The sequence below is a fragment of the Vigna unguiculata genome, chromosome 8, assembly GCF_037176805.1.
Source record: "Vigna unguiculata cultivar grain cowpea cultivar isolate G323 ecotype 2 chromosome 8, ASM3717680v1, whole genome shotgun sequence".
NCBI classification, from domain to species: domain Eukaryota; kingdom Viridiplantae; phylum Streptophyta; class Magnoliopsida; order Fabales; family Fabaceae; genus Vigna; species Vigna unguiculata.
In genome coordinates, this window is record NC_140799.1 from 2822105 (window position 1) to 2846231 (window position 24127).

General features: G+C 32.8%; 2 protein-coding genes across 2 annotated transcripts; both read left to right on the plus strand.

Annotated features, from left to right (window-relative positions):
* Positions 1-234: 234 nt before the first annotated feature.
* LOC114194013 (nucleic acid binding protein) lies at positions 235-11965 on the plus strand. The gene is made up of 8 exons (XM_028084042.2): positions 235-580; positions 3123-3865; positions 4684-6455; positions 8165-8388; positions 8533-9130; positions 9216-9297; positions 11191-11238; positions 11582-11965. Exons 1-8 carry the CDS (start codon positions 283-285, stop codon positions 11783-11785), a joined length of 3969 nt encoding a protein of 1322 aa, XP_027939843.2. The 5' UTR covers positions 235-282; the 3' UTR covers positions 11786-11965.
* A 5026-nt stretch (positions 11966-16991) lies between these two features.
* Positions 16992-18637, plus strand: LOC114193341 (Galactose oxidase/kelch repeat superfamily protein). The gene has a single exon (XM_028083093.2). It carries the CDS (start codon positions 17300-17302, stop codon positions 18443-18445), a length of 1146 nt encoding a protein of 381 aa, XP_027938894.1. The 5' UTR covers positions 16992-17299; the 3' UTR covers positions 18446-18637.
* The last annotated feature ends 5490 nt before the right edge of the window (positions 18638-24127 follow it).

Sequence of the window (24127 nt, forward strand, 5' to 3'; positions counted from 1 at the left end):
CATCATTGCACTTTTGATGTTTTAACATATATTTATTAGAAGAACAATATATACAAAATTATGTAATAAAATAATTTCATGACAAAATTTAAAAACAAAAATAGATAAATAACAAAAAATAAAATTAATGTGTTAGATCGGAATTCATTCCACTGTATTATTCTGTGATGGTTCAATCAAAACATGAGCTTAAGTAATTTCATACAGTAAATAAATTAAATGCGAGGAGAGCACAGGGGACTCGTGCACTGCGTCGTGAGTCAAGTCCTGCCGTCACTAGCCATGGCCTCGGTGGAGCAGCCTCCTAAGAAGCGGAAGCTCTATGAGCCTTTACCGGAACCGCCACCGTCTTCGCCTCCGTCACCGCCGCCTCCTGCAACCGAACCGACCCCTCCCTCTCCGCAAACCCTACCCCCGCCGTCCCAGGAAGAGATTCTCGCGAAGCGGCGGAACAAGGACGAAATTCGAAGCGTCTTCGAAGGTTACAAGCGGATTCAGCGTTGCTTGCTTCAGAAAGACGCTCCTTCCGCCATGGCAGACCTTGAACAGAGTTATCTCGTGCTCATAACTTCTTCCAGAGGTGAACCTTTTTCCTCTCGCTCTCACCTCATTAACTAGCGGTTCTTACTATTGTTAAACTGTTGTCAATTGTTTGATTGTGATCGGAATGTGATATTGCTGGAGAGGAACGTTTCTGTAGAATCCATTAGGAATCTTGTGCATAAAGTTCGCCTGGTTTGGCGTTACTTAGGTTTGCCCAATGTTTCGAGTATATGAAATGAAATAAGTAATTTCCTTTTTTGTTTCGGAGCTGCCCGTGGTTTCAATTCCCTTGGAATGTTCTCTGAAACATGAAATGTTCCTCACGCTTGGTGACGAATGTCGATTCTCTTAGACTGAAATGAAAAGTATTGACTACTTTGTATTGGATTGATTGATTAGGCAATACTCTTTGTGGTACACATGTTAGCATATAGATACAAGGCACACATGAAACAAGAAGAAAGAAATCCATAAGTTTAAGAGATATTATAATAGTTTCCTATGATGCAAAAAACTTTCCTATGATACTTAATCTTATAAATGAGGAAACTACGAAATGGAGAAAGAAACAACAATATCAATTATATGATTGACAATAATCGACACTCTTCCTTAAGGTTATGCATAAACAGATTGCATGCATCCAGTTTTGTAACATATGTAGTCTATCCTAGTACATGATGAGGACTTGGTCAAAATGTTTGCCAATTGATCCTTAAAACTCACAAGAAGTCTAGACCATGCGTGCAAGAATCCTCTTTCTGAAATATGGGGAAAGAGTTCTGAATACTATTCACTTGAATTTAGAGTTCATAAAAATCAGGGAGTTATTGTTCTCAGCTGATGTATTTTATATGTATAGATGAAAAGTGTACAATACAATGCTTATAACACTTAATCCTTAGGCTTTGTATACATACTCCCATAAAACAACTTTATGAACTTGTACAATTAAATAATAAGAATTTTAATACTTCCCCTCAAGTTGGTGTATATAAATTGTATACACCAAGCCTGAAGCATTTAAACTGGATTCTAGACCCTCTTAATGGCTTAGTAAATGTTTGTAAGTTGGTCATCAGAGCTGATAAATCCAATATTAAGTTCCTTGGATAACAGCTGCTCTCTAACAAAATGAAAATTGATATCTGTGTTTAGTTCTTTCATGAAGCACCGGTTTGGAGGCATATTTTGACATTATGGGTTAAGGTGATGGAGCATCATCTATTAAGAGAAGGGATTAAGATTTCATTAAATCAATTTTTTTTGCTATGAGAAGGTGTACAATAGAATATTTCGTATGGTTTTTATTGACTTGAAAAAAAATTACGATTGAGTGTCAAGAGAAGTGCTTTGGAAGAGTTCGGAGAAGAGAGGTGTTTCCATGACATGTATTGCTGGTAACTGAGTGGCAAAACTCCAAGAGGCGAAATAAAGGACCTCTGAAATGTGATCACATTAAGGCTCAGTATCAAGTTCTTGTTTAATCTAGTCTTGGAAGTTAGAGACTCACAAAAATCTTATCCCTAATTTGCATGCTTTTCGCAGATGATATACTTTTGATTAAAGAATTAAGCAAAATAGTTAACTTTAAACTTTAACTTTGTAAGCCAAAGGGTTTTGCCTAAGTTGCAGTAAGAGGAAATATATGCAATGCAATTTTTGTAAGAGAAGAGAGTGTTAGAGATATGATTGGATTACATTAAATAGGAAGATATGATATAAATATCTTACCGTATATTTTCCATTACTAGATATTGATTTTGTTTCTTTTTAGTGTATTTCTTATTTCTTATTAATTACAAATTAGAATACTCACGTGCATATACAACGCACGAAATTCATTGTATTCATTCTCGGTTTCTCTTTCTCAACATAGTACTAGAGCGGCATCATCTTCCTTGAGCTGTTTTGTCACTAATCATTTCAATGAAGAGAAATATAATGTAGAAGTTAATACGAGAGAAAATGTCATATCACAAGTTTCTAACTTTATATATTTGAGAGTAATAATACAAAATGAAGAGAAAAAACCATTGGAAATTATCTGTTATCGCAAAGTACCTATCAAACATGTGTTTTATTGTACTGTTATGGTCTTGCGATGCTATATGGTGGCAAATTTGGGCCCCAAAGGTACAACATGAGAGAAAGGTGGGAGTAGCAGAAATGAGAATGTTGAAATGAAGGGAATTAATCGAGTTAGAGAAAAACTGAGATGATTATGTGTAGAACTGAAGATGGTATACAATTGTCGTTAAATGGAGAAAAAAAGTGCTTAATACCCCACTTCCGCAATACTAACATCATTCAGCCACTTTAGTGTGTGCAGTGATGTGTTTCTTTTTTGTTGTAAATTATCTAGGATTTTGGGGTCTCCCTCTCTGTTAGGCCAAGGTAGTTGCTAAAAGTTCAAGAGATTTGGGTTTCAATTTCACCTCAAATAGCTATGTCTCTATCTCATGTGATTTCATTGCCTTATTAGGTGCTTAATTTGATAGTAAACTATATTCTTTGCCAAGAATATTGAAGGAATAGAGTGCTCTGTTTCCCAAACTGAAGCTTCTGTAATTTGACAGGTTGTATGAGTGTACAAAGAATTGTGGCCGATCTTATTCCTCGATATGCATGTCACTGTCCAACAGCCTTGGAAGCTGCAGCTAAAGTTGTTATTAATATGCACAACTTTAGTCTGGCATTGATTAGTAGAGGAGAGGATTCCAACGGTATTGCATTTGAAACTGCTAGAGCCTGTATTTGTGGCCTAGCTGATGTCTGCTGCGTTGCTTCATCAGTGGCACCAACATCAGCTGTAATTAGAGGAATTTGCTCGGCAGTTTTTCAGAATGTGCTCACCTTTTTTATGGCCTTATTTGAAGGAAAGGATGTCTTACATATGATTGACAAGAATTTCCTGAATGTGCAAGATAACCCCGAGGTCTTTTCTGAGTTGAAACAAAAGGTTTTAGAGAAGGATGGATCTCCATTGTCTAAACTGTCCAAATTTCGAGTATTATGTCTACTTCGGATTTTTTTCTCGTGTCCAAAAGATTTGCTTGCAGCTTGTTTGGATCTCTTAGGTTCTGCCACAAAAGAGGGAACTAAGAATGAAGGACAGCATTTTTTGAGCCAGGTGACTGGCATGTTTGATGATGATAAAACAGTTCACCTTTTGGATAACGCAATTAGTAGACCTAATTCGTGTACAGATTCTACTGGGTCAGGAATCAGAGATGATGAGGCTGGTGAGGAAATTGTGATCGGAGACAACAATGTTTCTGGTGTTGATTCATCCGTTGGCAAGAGCTGTTTGCTTATACGGGTAATACTATATAATTTTAATCTGGTGTTGGATATCATCATTTATACAAAGTATGTGTTTTATAATTTTGTCCTGCAATACGGCTGTTCTAACAATTTACATACATAAGTCTTTACATTTATTCTGTACTTTATTATTGCTCTATAATGATGATATCAAGTACCGGGACCAAATTGACACTGTTATATAAATCACAAATGTCAGGGACCTTTTTGTGAACACTCTTTTTCAATTTTGTGATAAATTGTAAGGTTTAATCATATGTAGGGACTAAAGTTATAAATGTTGTCTGGTGTAGGATGATATTGTTAATTTAACCATTTTTACTTTTTTTGGGGTTTGTTGGTTCTCTCTAGTCTCTCTCCCTTTCCTTGTTTTATATGTATAATGTAATAGTATATATTATATAATACTATTATGGCATCCACATTAAGATGTGAACCACATAAAAAGTTTCTAATTTGTATCAAGTTCTCGTCAATTTGTTAGAAATGTAAGATGTTGTAGTGTACTGTTTGAAATTTAAGGTGTTCTCGTCAATTTTTCTTGTTTTCATCAAAGAAAAATGATTTCATACATAGTTTTTCATTTTAAAGACATGATTTGATGTGATTTTCTGGTTTGAGTTTTATTTTTAGTTCCATGATTGAGCTTTATTCTTTTAGGTTTTATATTTTGTTAACAATTATTAGCATATTGATTGCTGGTGACACTGAAGAATGTTAAACTTGGTACTTTTTTCTTAATTGTCGTTAGTTAGGAATTTTAATTCTAGTAGGTTCCTACTTAGAAGCCTTTTCCGGGCATTCTGTATACAGGTTCTTGACAAGGATCCCCAACTCCGGAAATGGATGTTGTGTAGATGTAAGAAGTTACTTGACTTGCTCCCAAATGCATCACTGGAAATTATGTCAATACTGCAAGGAATTCTTGGAATGTTTGCTCAACAAACAGATTTGGAAGACTGTCAAGGAGATAGTGATGAAGATAAATCTGATTCTTCTACTTACATTAATAGTAAGAAGTACATGGTTCCTAGAATCTCTGAGGAACATGAAAGCATTGGTGAATCATCTGGAAAAGGCAGCAATTTGAGAGTTTATGTCGGTTCTACTGATGGTTTTACTGATAAGGTTTCTGATAAATATGTGATGGCTCATAGCTCTGCAGTTTCTCTTGACAATGCTCCAGCATTAAAAGTGGGTTTGCAGTATGATAATGGAGTCTCAAAGCCCATGAGCATTGGGGTGGGGGAAGAAGGAAATATGCCAAATGTTAGATGTTCCACACCTAGGGACTCAGTAAGCCATCAAGTATTTTCACCAGCAGTTAGAACACCAGTAAATTTTAGGAGTAATTCATTTGACGGTAGAAATGACTTCCAGAATGTAGAGAAAAATCAAGTCTCAAGTATGAATTTCAGTTCACCTCCGTTGAGATCCTCTAGTGGTTCTGCTAGTAATTCTTTGGCATCTCCTAATCATCATTTTATGTCACCAACTGCTTCAACAAAAGGTCAAATTGTGTGGTGCTGTGATGGGGATCCCGCTGCCATGGATATTGTCTCTGCTTCTAGGCTGCTATGGATAGGTTATGTGGGACCTGATGTGCCCGAAAGTCATATTAGGTTTCACCTAGAAAGATTTGGTCCTATTGAAAAATTTATTTTCTTCCCAGTCAAAGGGTTTGCCTTAGTCGAGTACAGAAGGATCATTGATGCAATAAAAACTCGACACTGTTTACCTGGATGTTTCCCTTGCCGTGTAAAGTTCATGGATGTTGGGCTTGGAACTAGGGGTGCAATGAATGGTGTTGCAGTTGGCTCTAGTTCTCATATTTATGTTGGAAATATTCCCAGTCAATGGGCCAAGGATGAGGTCATGCATGAAACAAGAAAAATGATACACAAGGGTCCTCTTGCATTCATTGATCTTAGCTGTGAGTTTGCATTACTCATGGAATTTGAAACGCCTGAAGAAGCTACAGCTGTCATGTTGCATCTGAGACAACTGCGAAGAGAAAGAAGTAACTACAATCAGCATTTTGGTCCAGCTCCAGGAACAGTTAATGTTGGAATTGGGCATGCTTATATGGATGGTGCAAGACCTGTACCTCCCCCTCCCCCTCCCCCTCCCCATCTTGACCTTCAAGTTAACAATTCTGCTGGATCACCACATGCTCGAACTCTACCAGGGAGCCCCGCAGATAGCAGTCGAACGGCGATATCTCACTTGTCCAACTTACTTGCTTCATTGCGCTCAAAGTATAATATTAATCAAAACCTAGGTCTCAATGATAATTATATGACTGGCAATAATTGTCCTTCCATGCGAGAAGAAGATATGGTGCCATCCAGCACTCTGTGCATAACTATTCCACATTGTAGTAGCTCTATGTTCCTTTCAGATGATGAGTTAATGTCCATTTGCAATCTTGCCATTGGAAACGCTGGATCCATTGTGCAGTTGACACAAGCAAGCACACAGATGGGGTGCAGTTGGTTTGTCGAATGCAATAATATTGATGGAGCAGTTTCTACTCTAAAGAATCTCCGTGGTTGTCCTGGATTGTTCTTTCAGATAGAATTCAGGTATACTAGATGCATTTTTATAATGTACACACATGTTAATGATTTTCCCATGTGGAAGCATATGCCCCAAACTTCAATGTTTCCTCATACTCTCTTAAGTCCAAACAAAAGATACCCAATAGGATATCTGCATTTGAACACCTGGTTCTCTTTTTTCTTAATTATTTTAATTGGATTTTCAGTTTGACTTGTTCACGAGTTGGTATGTAATATATATACACTCTAAACCAAATTGATTATTAGCTAGTCTTATTTGCTCTAGTGTAAAATATACTAAATATGGCACGATGTTGTTACTAACTACTAAGCCCTTTCCTCTATAGAAAAACAATGTAAAACTAAAAAGTAGCATGTTTAGATTGTCTTGCTGTCTTAATTGTATTTTATGAATTTTACATTTGAAATTCCATATTGAGTAAAGATAGTTATTTATTTCTCGTTACAGCTAACCACTATTTTAAGAGTTTTCAAATGATAATAGTAAACAATATTGAACATGCACGGATAATTTTCCCATTGATATAAAATTTGGTCAAATGATCCGTACTGTTTATCTTGAGACCTTACCAAACAACTTAAGCTTTTAGGAGGGATGAAAGGTGGCTCTTGGCATGATATCACAACCTTTGTTATCAAGTGTTTAGGGGTTTGATCCTCGTTGTCTCGAGCTTTTTTAAATAGTGTGCATGTTAAAACTTCAAGCCAAAAGGACTAATCCGGTAAATGGTGTTTTGAAGATATAAAACCTAATCTTGAGCCTTTGCCTGACAGTATAAGCTTATTGAGTGAGTTTTTTTCTTTTTTTGAAGACCACAGCTAACTATTCAACAGTAAATTGCCTAATATATGCATTCCAAAAACATTATTATCGACAATCTCAAATGGGTGCATGGGAACACTAGATGGGATGGCACCCAGGATGCTGGGTTCAAGCTAACAATTGCTGAGGCAAGTGTTAGCGTGTCTGTTGAAATTTCATTTCCTCATAGGTTGAGCATATGGGACACAATGATAATGTTGCGTTAATTTTCATGAAAAAAAAAACCAAAATTATGAAAGCTGGTGTTATTAGATGCAAGTCCAAGCTTTTCCCACTGTGTTTGTCTATAGTGTAGCACCACTGTTTGGGACACTGGGACATATCAGTCTCACCATGGAATCTGAAAGTAAAGCTCAAAATGCACTAGTTATAGAAAGAACACAAAAGCTGAGACATAGATGGAGTGTGACAATGTTATCAAAATCAGGCCATTGTAATCGACGTGTACTGGTTTTGGGTGGTGTACTCCTCTCACCCAATCATCATATACCCCGCTTATTTTATGATCCAGAATAATAAAATATTTAGACTAACTTTTTATAGACCTATCATGGCGAAATACCTCCAAAAAAATATTCCTAATTTAAGCTAAAATAAGATGATAAAAAACAGAAACAAATTCCTAAACAAAAAAATTCAAATAAAAATTCCTAATTATGAAATTTAAAAGCGTAAATAAATAACAGAAACTAATAACATAATCCACATCAGTTCTCCAGCGATGAAAATTAATTTTACTTTACACCATTGTCTATTGATCTTGAATTCACTACTGTGTTGGCTAAGAATTGTTATTTCTTCCAAGTCCAACAGCTTTTATATTGTCTCTCAGTAAGTCCTCAATTCATTAGTGTTTTCTAACTTGTTCTGTTCTCCCTGCTCTATACAGCAAACCTGGACATCAGAACACTGTACCGTTTTCAGTTAAACCCGAGAACAATCCTATGGAGCTTGTGTCCCCCAGAATAAATTCTGAAAATCATACTAGTGGAATACAGAGTGCACCTCTGCCTCATTCAAACTGGCACTTTCCTGGTTCTAGGGAGATGTCAGAGGTTGGGGCAAGGAAACCTGACGGTTATGATAATTTGTCTCAGGATCCTCATCAAGGAGGTAGTGCTCTATGAATTTTATTTGTCTATGAGGACAGTTTTTTCTTAGTTATGAAATTACAAATCAAATAACTTAAGTGCATATGTTGCTTTATGGTGAACAATTGTCCCTGTTTCTGAAATTGAGTTCTATCTTCTACCTCAGGTAATGTTCCACCTTCACATTCTGGAGCACATGGACCTTCCATCCCACCAGTGCAGCAAATTCAGTCATCTACGTTTTCTCACCCTGTTTATGCTCCTCCAAATGGTCCATGGGATCATCGGGGAATTAATAATCATTTTCCAGTCAGCCAGTTCAACACAGGAGTAATGCCAAATAATTTTCATGGTAATGCTGTTGTAAGTCCTTTTATTCCTGCTTCAGTGACTCCACTTGCTCAGATACAAGGAACTCCAATGCATCCCTATAACCAGCAGGTGCCTCCATCAATTGTACCACCACCTTTATCATCCTTACCACCTCCTCAGCCTGAAATGCCACCTCCACTTCCTCCTTCTCCACCACCTTTACCCCAGGTTCAGCCTCCCTTGGTTCCTCCACTGCCTAGTTCTCCTCCTCCCCCTCCTCCTCCGCCACTGCCTGTCCAAGAACCAGTCAATATAGAATGTCCAGAGCAGTCTTTGCAGTATCAATGGCAGGGGAATCTATGTAAAAGTGGGGTCAATTACTGTACAATTTATGCGTGCAAGGCAGATTCAGCTATTTGCCGATACTCAAATGCCATACCCGAGCCTGCTGAGTAAGACACTCATTGTTGCTTGGTTATTTGTCAATATTGTTTTCTTCTAATGGAAGTCCATTCATATTGCTTTTCTCTGGTGCAGGTGGCCCACAAAATTAGACATGACAAAACGCACGGATCTTCGACATGTAAAATCAACATTTGCTGCTACACCATCTCATAGAGTGAGTTTTCCCGCATCCTTTGGCTGCTCCTCCTCTCCAACCTTCTCATGGTCATTTTGTCAAGAATGTGTGTAATTTTTTAATTGATGTTTTTTCTTAGGCTGTTAAATTAGATGGATTCTTTGATTATATTCTTGGGTTTACATTTCTCAAGATACTATAGCATGCACAAACATTGTCAGCATGCTTTGATTTCCATCTAGCTTCCCTTGTAATTTCTAATTTGCTTGTTAATCTTATTTCCTGTTACGTTCTGGCTTCCTCCTGTCTACAATTTGACTTATAAGGACCTGTTGCATGGTATAATTATCATAATTTTTTTTTCCATAATCATGACCAATTTTGATTGGACTATATTTGTAATCAGCCCTTGTAAATTACTGAGTTAGAAATAAAATTCAGCCACCTTTTTCAAGTTGGTATCAAATCTCCGAATTTTGGGGATGTTGTACTTTTAGGTCTAAACCTAACTCAATCCAAATAGTTAGTTCTTGAAACGGGGACTGTTCAAACCTTTTGGTGCTACTTTCACCATATCCATAGGGTCTCAACATTGATCTCTCCCAGGATTGTGCATATAGAACATTAAAGTTTTGGGGTTAAAGATATTCAACTATGGAAGTTATGGATCCAGGTAGAATTGATTTTCTTTTTATATTGCACTGACAAAGCTGCCTGCCTGGTGGATTTTGGAGAGGTTTGGATGGTCCAGTGTTGGATCAATGATAGTGATAGATCAGATTAGTGGACAAAATAGTGAATGCTTATTGCTGAACTCAGTGTCCTAGTCCTGTTCAATGCGATTCAGCAGTGAGGACCTGTGGTGTGTTACCATCTTTGACTTTTTCTGGACCTAATTCAATTCCGAAAGCTAGCCCATGCGATAGGAATTACCCAAGCCTTTATAAGCTCTACTTAAGCTATGTATATAGTTGATGTGGGATATCAACAGTTACCACCCAAAAGAGGCTTGTCTATGGAGTCTGTCTACACTATTCCTCAACTTCAGGGGAAGAGTAGTCTAGAAGTTAGTCTCCTGTGTTGTCGTCCTTTCCTCTTATGCAGGATATGACATCTTCCTTCGGCACTACTTGTCAGAAAACCATAGGCTTGCATGAAAAACACTCCACAAGTAAGCGTGTAAGTGAAGGTTGAGAGGTATATTTTGCCAGTTCAACTTTCATTTAAGACTTTAAGGGATTTATACCCTGGATCAATGTAGCAGTGAATCAGTAATAGCACCCAAATGACTGTTTTTCGTTTTACTTGCTCTTCTCTGGCCTTGAGATGTACGAGAGCTGTCTTGCTGTCATATGGGCAGTGAAACCAGTTTAAGCACAATATGATGCAATGATAAATATGACAATTTTTTTAAAAGTCAAGATGCAAATATGACATGATATAATAATTATAATTATATACTATTCTTATATAATTATGTATTATATTTATATAATTATAATTATGAATTGCTGATATTTTATTGGTTTTCTTCTGTATTTTTTTTAGTATGGTTGATATCATATTGATTTGTTATTGTCATATTATTGCTGGATTTTACCTCTTAAAAAATTTATTGAGAAGGCCTAATCCTAGCCAAATTTGAACAAAAATGTTATATTCACAATACGATATTGATTCATTCGCTACTTTAAGAAAAACATACATCAGAGATTTATAGAGGAGACATAATTCTGATACCGAGACAGTTGTATAATATGTGTACAGGTATCCAATATTATTTAAATTATTTGATTGATATTGTCTGTCATGCATAACCAAACTGAATGGTGTTGTGTAATCCATGTGGATAAGGCTTTGTTATTGTAGAGGTTGTGTGCATCACTGTATCATTCCCAGAATCTGACTTTGTGGCATTGATTTCTGGTGCAGAGGGAAGTGTGCCGTCTGATCCCATCTTCCACTACTGATCACAAAAGGGTATGTTTTTTTTTTCCTCATGAATGTTATGGTGGGTTTATTTTACCTGTCTATGTTGTTACTGGGACTTCCAGGAGCAACTAAGTTATCTCACAATTTCTACTACTATTCAGAATCCTTTGATAAATGTTTGCGTAATTCTGAACAAGGAATAATGGACCGACTTTTAACCCCTTGCTGAGATGTACTTAATATATTCTTAATCTGTTATTAAAAAACCTCTTATGGTGCTCTATTTCTTAAATCCTCTTAACATCATAATCATTCTAACTGGTGAGAATTGGAATTTGTGTTTTGTCCTGTAACATTCCCATTCCTCTTGTTGACCCTTTGTGAAAACCAGTTTCAGGATTTCATATCATACTTAAAGCAGAGGGACTGTGCTGGGGTTATTAAAATCCCAGCTTCAAAATCCATATGGGCAAGGCTGCTATTCATTCTCCCCCACACACTTGAAACTTGCTCTTTGCTTTCTATTGCACCTGATCCCTCAGATTGTCTCATTGCTTTGGTTCTTCCCAAAGAAACGAACTTTGAGTGGATATGATTTTGATAGCCATATTTTGTATGCTCAAGGCGAATGAATGTAAATTTTTTGTGCTGTTTGCTTTAGCTGTAAAGTTTCTTTCTGGAGAGTGGCTGAAACGGAAAATTGAGGTTTCACCTATTACTACTGCCTGTATATCCTGTTGTAGTTCTAACAATGCTGATGTGAAATTTTTGTTGATATAGTTCTACAATATGTCCACCTTAAGTTTAATAAACTCTTAAATTAGTCTTCACAACATGTTTTTTTAATTCTCTTGAAAATTTAAAATTTCTACTAGTAAGTTCTCAATTTTGCAAACTGTCATTCAGTTTAATTTTTTTTAATGGAAAACGACAGCAAAAAGCAAAGTAAATAAAAATATTTATCATGAATGCAATGTTTTATTTAAATATTCACTCTATGAAGTCATTTTTACAAGTCTCGAGGAGTTTTCCCTTTTGTTTGATGTTTTGTGCATAAACCAAACCGCAGGCATTTAAAGAAACTTTTGCTCCTTCATTTACTTCATGTAACCAAAGTTGTAACACATTGTAAGTTATTACTCTACACATTAAAAAAACACTTATTTCAAATAAGTAAGGATCGGGAAGATCATAAACTGTAGAATGAATCTGAATGCTTTAAAATAAAATCATACTTTAAAGTGTCAATTAAAAAAGACACATCCTTTGTAAAATCATTAGTGTGCTGTAAAATGTAAAATATCTCAGAATAAATTATTAGATAGTTCCACTCTATCATCTAATTTCTCAATAATATATTTTTGTGGTTTGTTATTTTTTTTCCATAAATTCAAAAACTAAAGTACGTATCAAATATTAACAAGTTAAAATTATAAACATTAATAGTGCTAGATTACTTGATAACTAGTTCTCGTGCTGTATTGGATCCAATTTATTGTTTTCTGAATTTTAATATTTTTTTTCTTATACTTATTTTATGTTCTAATCCGCAACATTACATTCGAGTAATGAACTTTCAAATTAGCAATCCGAAAAGTAAAAAGGGAAAAAAGATAAGAGAATTTTACACCCTGTAAATTAGCATTTACTTGACAATTTTATTTAAAAAATATAAGATATATTAATAATTTAGTTTAGAAAATATATAATTATAATATAATTAGCTGTGGAACGATTTTTTATTTATCATGTGAAGATATCATCCTAGAAAAATAGCATTCTAAATTGATGTCAAAGAAATTATTGAAACTAAGAAAACATATGCACTTCCATACATACGTATTTATATTTATATTTTTATCAAATAATATAATTTCAAAAAGAAATATTGTAGGAAAAATATTAAAAAAATATTAAAACAAAATAATTTAAAAAATACAAACAACTTTGTAAGAATAATGTTAAAAGAAACATGTTATAGTTATTTTAAAAAAATATACTAAATTTTTCATTAAATAAATAGACTATATTTTATTTATTAAAAGATAAAATCATACAATCAAAAGATTAGACTAAAAGAAATTATCTAATAGTATATCATTATGTAAATTACAACTCACTGGCCTTTTATTGTGTTAGCTCCACCACTTCACAAGTGAAGTGGATCCAATCTTTCTAATTAAACTCCAAGTTCCCTATTCTACCCTTATGCTCCTATGTCCTCATTTCAATGTTGTGCTCCTCTTTTTTATTGGTTTTTCTTGTAGTGTTCTCTACTATGTCTTCAAATACATTATTATTGGTATTTTAATTTTTTTTAATATATTATAAAACATCGAAATAAGTGTTCATAAGTATATTTTGAAAGTACAGAGAAACATAAGAGAAGAAGAATCTAAATCCCTATCTCACACTCCTACTTTGCATGCACACACGAACAAACTTGCTCATCATCACAAGCTTCTATCCATGGCTCTTCAAGTTCCACCATACCATCAACTTATTATGCTCTAACTCTAAGCAAACCTTTTTCTCTACTTTCTTTTCTGACACAAAGTGCAAACAATTTAAAGGATAGTTAAAAATATCTTATCAGCACTTTATAAGTCAGTAGAAACCTTATTTATAATTAGTTTTGTAAACATTCCTTAATAATTATCAGTATATTTCATCATTGGATGCTGTGAAGCGAACCATTAATTATTGTTCAACACTTATTACAGACAAAAGTTAATATCATGTATAGTTACTACGTATTAGGCGTAGTTTACAACTCAAGCTGGTACAGTTTTCTGTATTTAACATTCAGCTAGAATCTAACCAAGAAGTATTAGAAAAAAAAAATAATGCTTCTGTGGTGATTCACGAAGCATTACTAGAAGGTGCAGCCGCAAAAGAGGTAAAAAGAAGAGAGCATGAAGAGCAACATAAGAGTCTCAAACGCAAAAACAATCTTAAAAATGACGCAGTCCATGAAGGAGAGTGGCAAATAAAGGTTCTTGAACTTGAATGCAGACCTCAGAAGCTTCATCTTCCTCATTGATTCCTTTCTGAGCCTCTTGAAGGACCATCTCTTCATCATGCTCCCCATCTTCTGCATATACTATAATTAATCAATGAATTGGTTATGTTGAAGATGAAAGAAAAGTGAGTAGTTAAAGGCTTCCAATGGGGAATCAGTATCTTCTTACCATCAACTTCATTTTAGCTTTTGTATTCAATGAACTCTCACCAAAAGATGCCTTGCAAATAAAACCCCAAGATTACGTTCAAATTCAACAAACAACTAATCACCATTACACTTTACTATGGAATAATTAGTAGATAACTATTATTTTTTAAACAAGATAAAATATCTTTTTAATTTTGACGTGAAAATATTTTTTTTTCCTAAATTTTGATATATTTTTATCTTTAAACTTTAAGATTTAATATATATATATATATATATATATATATATATATATATATATATATATATATATTCTTACCTGTTCAATTATATTATATTGTTTTGACGTGTTAAACGATATTTTAGACAAACCTTTAAATTATTTATACTTTTTGATATTTTTTCGTTTAAATGACAACCTATAATGTGTTTAACTGGTAAAAGATAAATTAAATGCATAAATATATTATATTCATTTATTTTTAGAATTTAAATATCAAAAGTTTGAAATAAGGATGAATTTTAATTTTAACTCAAAATTTAAGAAATAGAGACATATTTAATCATAAAAATAGCACATTCATTTTATTACCAAAAACTTTTATGTCATTTTATATAGTTATCAAATCAAAATTTTGTTAAGATTATTGCACTAAATTATTTCAATAGTTAAATTCAATCACAAAAAGAACATATTTATTGTTAAACAAAAAATGGTTAACTTATTGAAATACAACTTTCATCTTAACTTCTACCGAAAGCTTAGACATACAACTTTAACATATTCTGTTCAAATTTCGAAAAGTCTTGGGATGTTGGTTTTGATTACCTAATGCAACATACAATTTTTCTTAATAAAGAATATTGACTTTTTCAATATTCTTTCAATTATCTTTTGTACACCTTTTCAAATTTTCCACTGTTAAAAAGTGTGATCTTTGTTAAATTAGTATATTAGTCCATTCTTTGTTATTGGAATACGTTAAAATCTTGTGTATGGAATTACTATATTTCATGCATGGAATCTACCGAAAGCTCAAACATATACAACGTTATATATATTCCATTTTATATTGCAAAAATTCTAAGGATATCACTTTAGTACGAGTGGTTCATTACCTAGCACAGCACCGAAAAACGTTCAAGAATAAAGTATGTTTGTGTTTTAGAAAGAGAAAAATTAGAAATGATTAATAAATAGATTTTTTGAAAAGAGTTTCTATTTTTTTTTCTCAGTAAGTATTCTATTTGAAAACTTAAATTTTGAGACATTGTTAGTACTAAGTCTACATAGAGAATTTTATTGGAGAGAACAAACACCAAATAAAATCTGAGTCCAACCCCATAAGGTATAACACCATTATCAACTTAAAATCTCAAGACAATATATCGAAATCTTTATCTTTATATACTGCTCTACTTTCTCATTTCTAATCAATATATATAACTTAAACTCACACTTCAATTTCTAAAATACTAAATATAAACCCATAGATTTGCTTGAGTTACCAAAACTAACTCCTTCTATTACTAAGGAGAAGAGGGTAAATTACTACTATCAGTTTGAAGAACAACGTAACCTTCATTTACAGTGACATCCCATTTTTTTCAAGATTTGTCAAGACAATAAATGAACGTTGCAATTCATCATTATACATATTAATTTTGGAAAAAAATCATATGATATTCTATAATTTTAAGCCATTCTTATTTAATTGTCAATATTATTCAATAATCTGGATTGAAAGTTATGCTTTTAGAAAGTGTTAAATAATCAACATCATAAAAACTATTTTACACTCAAACGGTATCAAATAATTTCTTTTCTTTATTTAAATATTAGAAAGCAGGAGAACAAATAAGAAAAATTATCATTAAATTAATAATATAAAAGTCATTGGAGTCGAGCTTTTTTTTTTCTTTTTGTTATAAACATTCAGATTTGAGATTTTTAGATGATAAAATTGTAATTGAAAAGAGATATATAGTAAAAATAAAAAGCTAATTCTCTAAGTTTTAAGTTTCTTGTATATTGAAATATTTTTAATTGAATGTTTACAAAAATATTGGGTTTTTCTGAATATTTATAATTGTTATATCTTTTAATTAAGTTTTTATTATTTATATAAAAAAAAAATAATTTAATAAAGTTTTAAAATTTAAATATTTTTAATTGAGTTTTTAATAAAAAAAACTGTTCTGTCTTAAATGTTTAAAATATTTATATTTTCTAATTGAATTGCTGACATCAATTAAAATTATGTGACCGTTTAATTTTATAGTCTTCAAAGTATTATAAACTTGGATAAAAAAGAATAAAAAAGTGAAGTATTTATCCTAATTAGCTTTATAAAAAAATATCATCTTATTTTTGTTATCTAAGTCTAGGGTGTTTGGCTTGAAAACTCAAAGTGTTATATTATTTAATTGATGAGAAAAACTTATTTAAAAATATTAAAATATTAAATAGAATATAAATTCTTAATAAACATTCAATTAAAAGTGTTGAAATTTATAAAAAAAAATATTTATAAAAAAAAAAAAAACATACTCATTAAAGCAAGAAATCACAAAAACAGAAGAGGATGTTGTTGATGAGTATAAATGTTATTTATGAGTATTCGTGATTCTTCATCAAATGGAAAATCTCCTCAGAAAATAAAGAATAGAATTAGGCACTTCTCCATTTTCGTGTTCCATGTTCTAAACACAAGCCAGTCAAGTCAATGGTTTATTGCTTCTCCTTTCTGTCACTATGTTCAGTTTTGCAGTCACTTTCTATGGGCAAAGGCAAAGGGTGCAAAACTTCACCTTTCTGCAACCCAAATAAAAAATTGAGTCAATTCCAATTCCCAAAGCTTTTTTCAACATTTGTTTTCAGATGAAACAACAACATAGTGAAATATTCCACGAAAACCAGACATCTCGTAAACTCCGATGAAGAGGAACACACACATGTTCATCATGTCCCATTCCCCTCCAATGGATCCCAAAATTTGGAGCAAATTGCCACCTGAAATCCTTGAATACATCCTCTCCTTTCTTCCTCTCAAAACCTTCTTGAATCTCAGATCCACTTGCAAAGGTTTCTGGTCTCTCGTATTCTCTCCCTCCTTCATTTCCAAACACTCTTTTCCCTCTTCTTCTTCTTCATCTTCTTCTTCGTCTTCTTCACCCTTCTCTTCCTTTCTCTTACTCTCACACCCTCAATTCCACCGCCACTTCCCTCTCTACGATTGCACACTCGGCACGTGGCGCAACATCTCTCTCTCACTCTCCGATTCTTCACTGCAATGTTTCCCTTCCCTCACCACTCTCGTCTCCTCTGGTGGTCTCTTCTGCCTCTCCGATTCGCTATCGTGCTCCTTGATAGTGTGCAACCTTCTGGCCAAGTCTTCTAGAAAGATTCAGTACCCAAGTTTCTCTCTTCACTTGGAGCATCTCACTTTCGTCACAACCCCAACAGGGTACACCATATTTGTTCTCTGCTCTGAGGCCGCTACGAACTCCGCCTTTGTTTATGACTCAAAAGTTCGAACTTGGAAACGGTTCGACGGTTTTGGACCGGTTCTCGGCGACAATCACCACCAAAAAGGTGTTTTTTTCAAAGGGGGTTTGTATTTTGCAACCGCGGAACCGTGTTGTGTGGTGATATTTGATTTGGGGAGTGGAAGGTGGGAAAAACCCGTTGTGGGGTTACCGAGTCAGCTCACATTCGTTCGATTGGTGAGTGACGGAGCGGGGAAACTGTATTTGGTTGGTGGGGTTGGGAACAACGGAATCTCGAGGAGCATAAAGTTGTGGGAATTGGGTGGAGATGGGAATTGGGTGGAAGTGCAGAGTTTGCCTGATCTTATGTGCAAGAAGTTTGTGTCTGTGTGTTACCATAACTATGAGCATGTTTATTGCTTCTGGCATGAGGGAATGATCTGCATTTGCTGCTACACTTGGCCAGAGATCTTGTATTACTTGGTTTCAAGGAGGACTTGGCATTGGCTTCCCAGGTGCCCCTCTTTGCCTCTCAAATGTAGCTGTGGTTTCAAGTGGTTTTCTTTTGTTCCAAATCTCTATGCTTCAGTCTGATAGATAAAGTGGTGCTGCTGTTCTTGTTTTACTTTTTTGATTGCTGTGTATCTGTTTGTTTTGTATATTTTATCATAAGTTTTTGAATTTTGGGTTATGTTATGTTTGCCATTTTCTGAGGGTTTTGTTGTTACATTTGTATCATGTACTGCTTTTAGTCACAGAAATGGGTTTGCTGATAATTTTCTACCATTGTTGAGGTGTGTATACTGCTAGTGGAAGAAGAACTAGACCTTGTTCTTTCTGCTAAAATCCAACTTAATTGAAAATCCTATGTCATCAATTTGGAGACAACTTTTCATCATAATTAGGATCAACAACTCCACCGAAATTTGTGAAATGTGAGATAACGTAACTGCACAAACATACAATTCGAACAAGTAGTCTTCTCTTTATCTGATACTTTCTTGCTGTAAAATATGGAGTTATCAGAGCTACAGAAAACATTTGAAAGTTCATAATAATGTATAATTTAACTGTAAAAAAGAAAAGAAAAAAGCTTTGATTTTGGGGAAGATTAAAAAACTGATCTTTGTTAATTGGAATCGGTTTTGTCCGTACCGACAGAAGGGTGATCTGCATAATCAATCTGCAGAGATAAGTTCAATTGAATGAGTTGTTGACGACTATGTTTTTGTATTGTTTTCGTTGTGTGGAATAGAAAGATACAACAACCAAAACCAATAAACTACGTCATGTGTTTTGTTGCTGAAATCTATCATATACTTCTAGAGCGTCTCAATTTTTATAATTAATTGAAAGCTACCCACAAATTTATTATTACAATTTTTCCTTTCATATTTATCTTAAATTTCTCCATTTGTTTAGTTAAATGTTTGTCGGGTTTAGTAAATAAAATATAAATAAATCCAATATGAGATATTTTTAGGTTGCTTAGTAAAAAAAATACTTATTATATATATATATATATATATATATATATATATATATATATATATATATATATATATATATATATAACATGATATAAGTATATGTTTATTTTCTCCTTTTGTTAAAGATTTTATTTATAAGTGATTTATTATTCATTCAATTGTTGTATAATAAAGACATTCACATGTGTTTTTCTTCTATATTTTGGCCACGACATAGACTTATTTCATCTTTTAGGTGATCTATTTTATGAAGCCTTAGTTGTCATGCAAAAACATGTTTGAATTTTATGGCTAATGGTCAAATATATATCTAAGCATTTCTAAATTCGAGTTGAAACAAGTGTTGTTTAAGATACTCTTGAGGATAGGGAGATTTGAATACCTATTTAATTATTGTACACAACCTCTCACCTTCAAGTAATAAATGATCTTGAGGCTTAAAATATTTATGAGAATAAGGAGATTACGATATACCTCATAGTACAAATATAAATGAAAATATTTGACTTTTACCGTTCAATAAAATAATTCCCATTCAAGCTATCGATAATATTTATTTTTGTTTAATCTCTATCATTTGTTTGCATTTGTTAAGTGGTAACATGTTTATTAAGTGATACATTAATAATTAAATATGATTAAATCTATATTGTTTCTTGCTTTTGTTCTCCAATAACTTTTACTTTACATATCGCTTTTAGTACTCTAATTTTTTTCCATTTTTTTATTTCTCATAAATTTTTTTACTTTTGTTCAGTTGTTCCATAGTTAGTTGACATATTTTAAATAATGCTTTGTATGTTAATGGACATGTGATACATGTTATTATCGTACTTTAAAAAAAATAATCATATTTATCCAATGAAGTATTATTAGTTTTTTTTTTCTTTTTGGTGAATTTGTATACTATATCTGTATTAGTAATCTTTCCAGGCTTTTAATAAAAAATAGAAGCTTGAGAACTTAAGAAGAAAGAAGTCACTTGTAGGATGTTTTGCTTATTCAATTGAACACGTAAAACAGAGAACTCCAACTTTTGGATTGCAAATATGTTGATGTGATTGAGCAAAAATCCTCAAAAACTTCAAACTTACCTTGTCATTTTTACCCAAAGAGACATCAAATTTAATGAGAGAAATCAATTTTTACACATATGACACATAGAATTTTTTTCTAAGAGGAAAATGCCTTCTTTTTTTTTTCATTTTTGGAGTTCTTGTAGATGGCATGGAGAGCATTAAATGAACTTTCAACTTCAAGCTTTACATTTTTTATTCATTTTTTGTGTGTTTCAAATCTCTTGAAGTAGCTAGTCTCCTATTCATTGTGGTTAAATATAACAAACCGTGATTCTATGTAGTTTTTTTTTTTTTAATTACAATAGATAATTCTTTTTATGATCTTATATTACCTGTTTTTTCTTCATGGTCCCATGACTTGATTGTTTATATTTGTTTTAAGTTTCATTGCATTGAAAAATAATTTGAACAACTTAAGGATTTCCTGTGAGATATAAGATTTGGTGCTTGGTTATTCTTATATCAATAGCTCTTCATGTAAAAGATTAGCGTTTTATTTTAAGTTTTAGACTTTTACCATGAGGGATTCTAATCCAAGTAAACTAATAATATAAATAATAGAGTTATAATAAAAAATGTATTGAAATTCAACTGCTATTGAGCTGAATTTATAAAGTTCAATCTTAAATATGCATATAATTATTGACTTAGTTAAGTTTTATATTAATTACAGATTAATTGAACTGCTCCGTTGTATGTACTTCGATATAGTTAGAAAATCAAAAAGCTAAGTTTAGATTGCTTTTTTTAAGTAAACATTCAAACTAATTACACTATAACATCTTGCTGATATAAGTCAACTTAAATTTTAGAACATGTTAACATGTATCTTTGACTTTGAATATATTTGAAGAAAAATATTAGATCTAATGAGCGTATCCCTGAAAATTACGTTGAAATATTCTTTTACAATAAATAAAATTTATATATAATCTTATATAATAATATCTAAAATATTTATTATTTAAAATTTAAATCAGACCAACATTTATCATGTTTAAAAGAGAGAAACAAATTGATTTATCATTGACAAGTTCAAAGATGGTACTGTGCAGTGTTGACTACCCAGCGTTGAATTTTTGGTTTAAATTTTGCCACTGTAACCTACACATTTTATCTAGTGAATATAATATTTCAGTACGCTTTTATTATTGTTTTTTTTTATACATTGGTTTTATTTTATTTCACTTATCTACCTTTCCAGTACACTTTTGCGAAAACTTTACTATCTGAATTGTAACCACTCAGAATGTTAATAAAACTAGTCATTAGACGTCCTAGGTGAATATCATAAATATACACATTGGACATCAATAATATAAGTTACAAATGAGATTTAGGAGTAAAGTACAAATTAATGTAAAAGAAATAAAATTGAAGGCTAAAGCAAAATTCTTATGATGAACAACTCTTTCTTTAAAAAAAAGTAACTACTATTTGAGCTTCTTTAAAAAATATTTGTTTAAAAGACATTCTTCTGTTCCCTCTACGTAATTCTCCCTAAAATAAAACTTGATGAATACTATTTGAGCTTCTGCAATTGTACAATATAATGGAGTTGCTTAACTCACTTTTGATAGGTCCTATTATTAAATGACTTAAAAGCTTAAACATAGTTCTCTCCTTAAGAACTGGAATAGGGTCTACAATTGTTTCAACTTTCGAGAACAATTGAAGAATGGATAGTTCATAAGATATAATCACATTAATTTCTTCAATAATGAAAATACTTTAAGAATTCCATATGCAATTCTCACGAAAAATAAATGCTCGAGGCATGGTTTTTCAAACCAAGTTTTGTATTTCTTGAATTAATATAACTATAAAAAGTTCAACCTCTTTCCTAAATAATCTATGATTATTATCAAGAATTTGACTTCTCACTTTTTCAAGAATTCATTATCGAAGTGGTAAAAAAGTCTTAATACAACATTCTTAATTCTATTATATTAGTTTTATTTAATTTCCATTAATGAATTAGATAATTAATTTTAGAAATCTTTTACTCTTTTTTTGCTTCTTTTTTAAATTTATAATCAATACTAAATACCAAACTAATTAATTTATTCTTGCTAATTTGGAGTGTTTATAAGGCTTGACACTTAGGTGATGGGCATAGTCATATGAAAGGTTAATCATGTGATCTTGAATCTTGACCTAGATGAGGCCTAAATGCAAACCTTATTTCCTATGCTTCTGTTAGTTTTTAACAAAAAAAATTATTCATACACAGGTACCCATATTTTTACAAAACTAGAAGACAAGACGAATCGTCTAGTACTCTACTCCAAAGTATAAGAGTCTTCTTTTTTACTTGTTCTTCAACCCTTCTAGCTATGAATGTGGTGGTTGGATTCCAGTGCTTTAAATGTCTTGGAAGAGGGCACTGTTCTTCATAGTGTCCCAACAAAAAAAATAATAATAATGATTTCAAAGGACTAAGATTGAAAAAGGCAGGATGAAGTTCATTCTTCACCTATATATAGAAAAGTTCTAGAATCTGGGAAGGAAATTCTCCCTTGTGAAAGAGATTTATTAGTGGTAAGAAGGCTTCTTGAAAGCAAATCTTTTGAACTTGGACCACAAGGAGAGAACCTATTCCACACTAGATGTAAAATTTTTTAAAACACTTCTTTAATTGGATACAGACTCTTCCTACAACACTCGTAATTCTAGGTTGGTAGACAAGGTAGACTTAACTCCTGTGCCCCATCTGAAATCTTATAAAGTCCAGTCGATTAAAGACGATGATGGGATAATAATTAACCAACCAACAAATATGCATATCCATCTATAATAAGACGAATTGCTAACATTTTTGCATTTTTCATGAAGAGTCGTGCATCCTTATAAAGAGTGAGAAGTAATATCCCATTCAAACTACTCTCATGGTCATGCTTTGAGCGCGTGTAGCATATTCCTCGATGGAGCTCAACTAGAACATATTTTACTTGATCATCACCTAGACATTTTAGTAGGAGAGAATAGATTCTCGTCCGAAGAGTTGTTTATTGAACATCACATAATATGAGGTTTGTCATCATATCTTTCTGGCATCTTGTCACACACGGGAAAGTATGTCATTAGGACATCAATAAATGATTACCCAAGTTTATTTGTAGCAAATTATCATGATCCCAACTCAATGCTCTAAAAGTTTCTTGTATTAGGGTATGATGTTATCTTACCATATGGATGCTAGCAAGTTTTGGGAGGATGTGACTCAATTATTCTGCTCTTTTGCATACAATCTATCAAAGTGATCAACCATATTTTTGGCAATGTAATAGTAATTTTGTAAAAGCGATTATTTGGCTCCGCACTTGTCGTTCATCTATTTGGTTTGGAGTTTCTTTGGCATTTTAATGCTTGACTCCCACCTCATGGGCGAGAGTCAGACGAGTTGTGATTGTTACATCGAACTACAACCGTGGCTTAAGAATGAACTCCTCATGTCCTTCGACTAGCAAGATTATGTCGACACTTTCAAAGCTTTGACGTTGTAGATTGACAACGCAATCAAGCTAGCATTGTAGAAACCTAAATTAGCAAGAAGGATGACAACATGGTATGTTGAATTGTCAAAATTTAGATTATTCTTTGGAACTCAATGTCCTATGAAGGCACGGTTTCCTTTGATTTCCCTGTCGAGCTACTCAAACTCAATGACCAACATGAATGGTGGTCTTTAAGCGTTGGTGACTCTA

Coding starts and splice junctions, on each gene's coding strand:
- LOC114194013 (XM_028084042.2), top strand. CDS start 283: ATGGCCTCGGTGGAGCAGCCTCCTAAGAAGCGGAAGCTCTATGAGCCT. Junction 3,866..4,683: donor AGAGCTGTTTGCTTATACGG/GTAATACTATAT, acceptor TTCTGTATACAG/GTTCTTGACAAGGATCCCCA. Junction 11,239..11,581: donor CCACTACTGATCACAAAAGG/GTATGTTTTTTT, acceptor TGTGAAAACCAG/TTTCAGGATTTCATATCATA.
- LOC114193341 (XM_028083093.2), top strand. CDS start 17,300: ATGAAGAGGAACACACACATGTTCATCATGTCCCATTCCCCTCCAATG.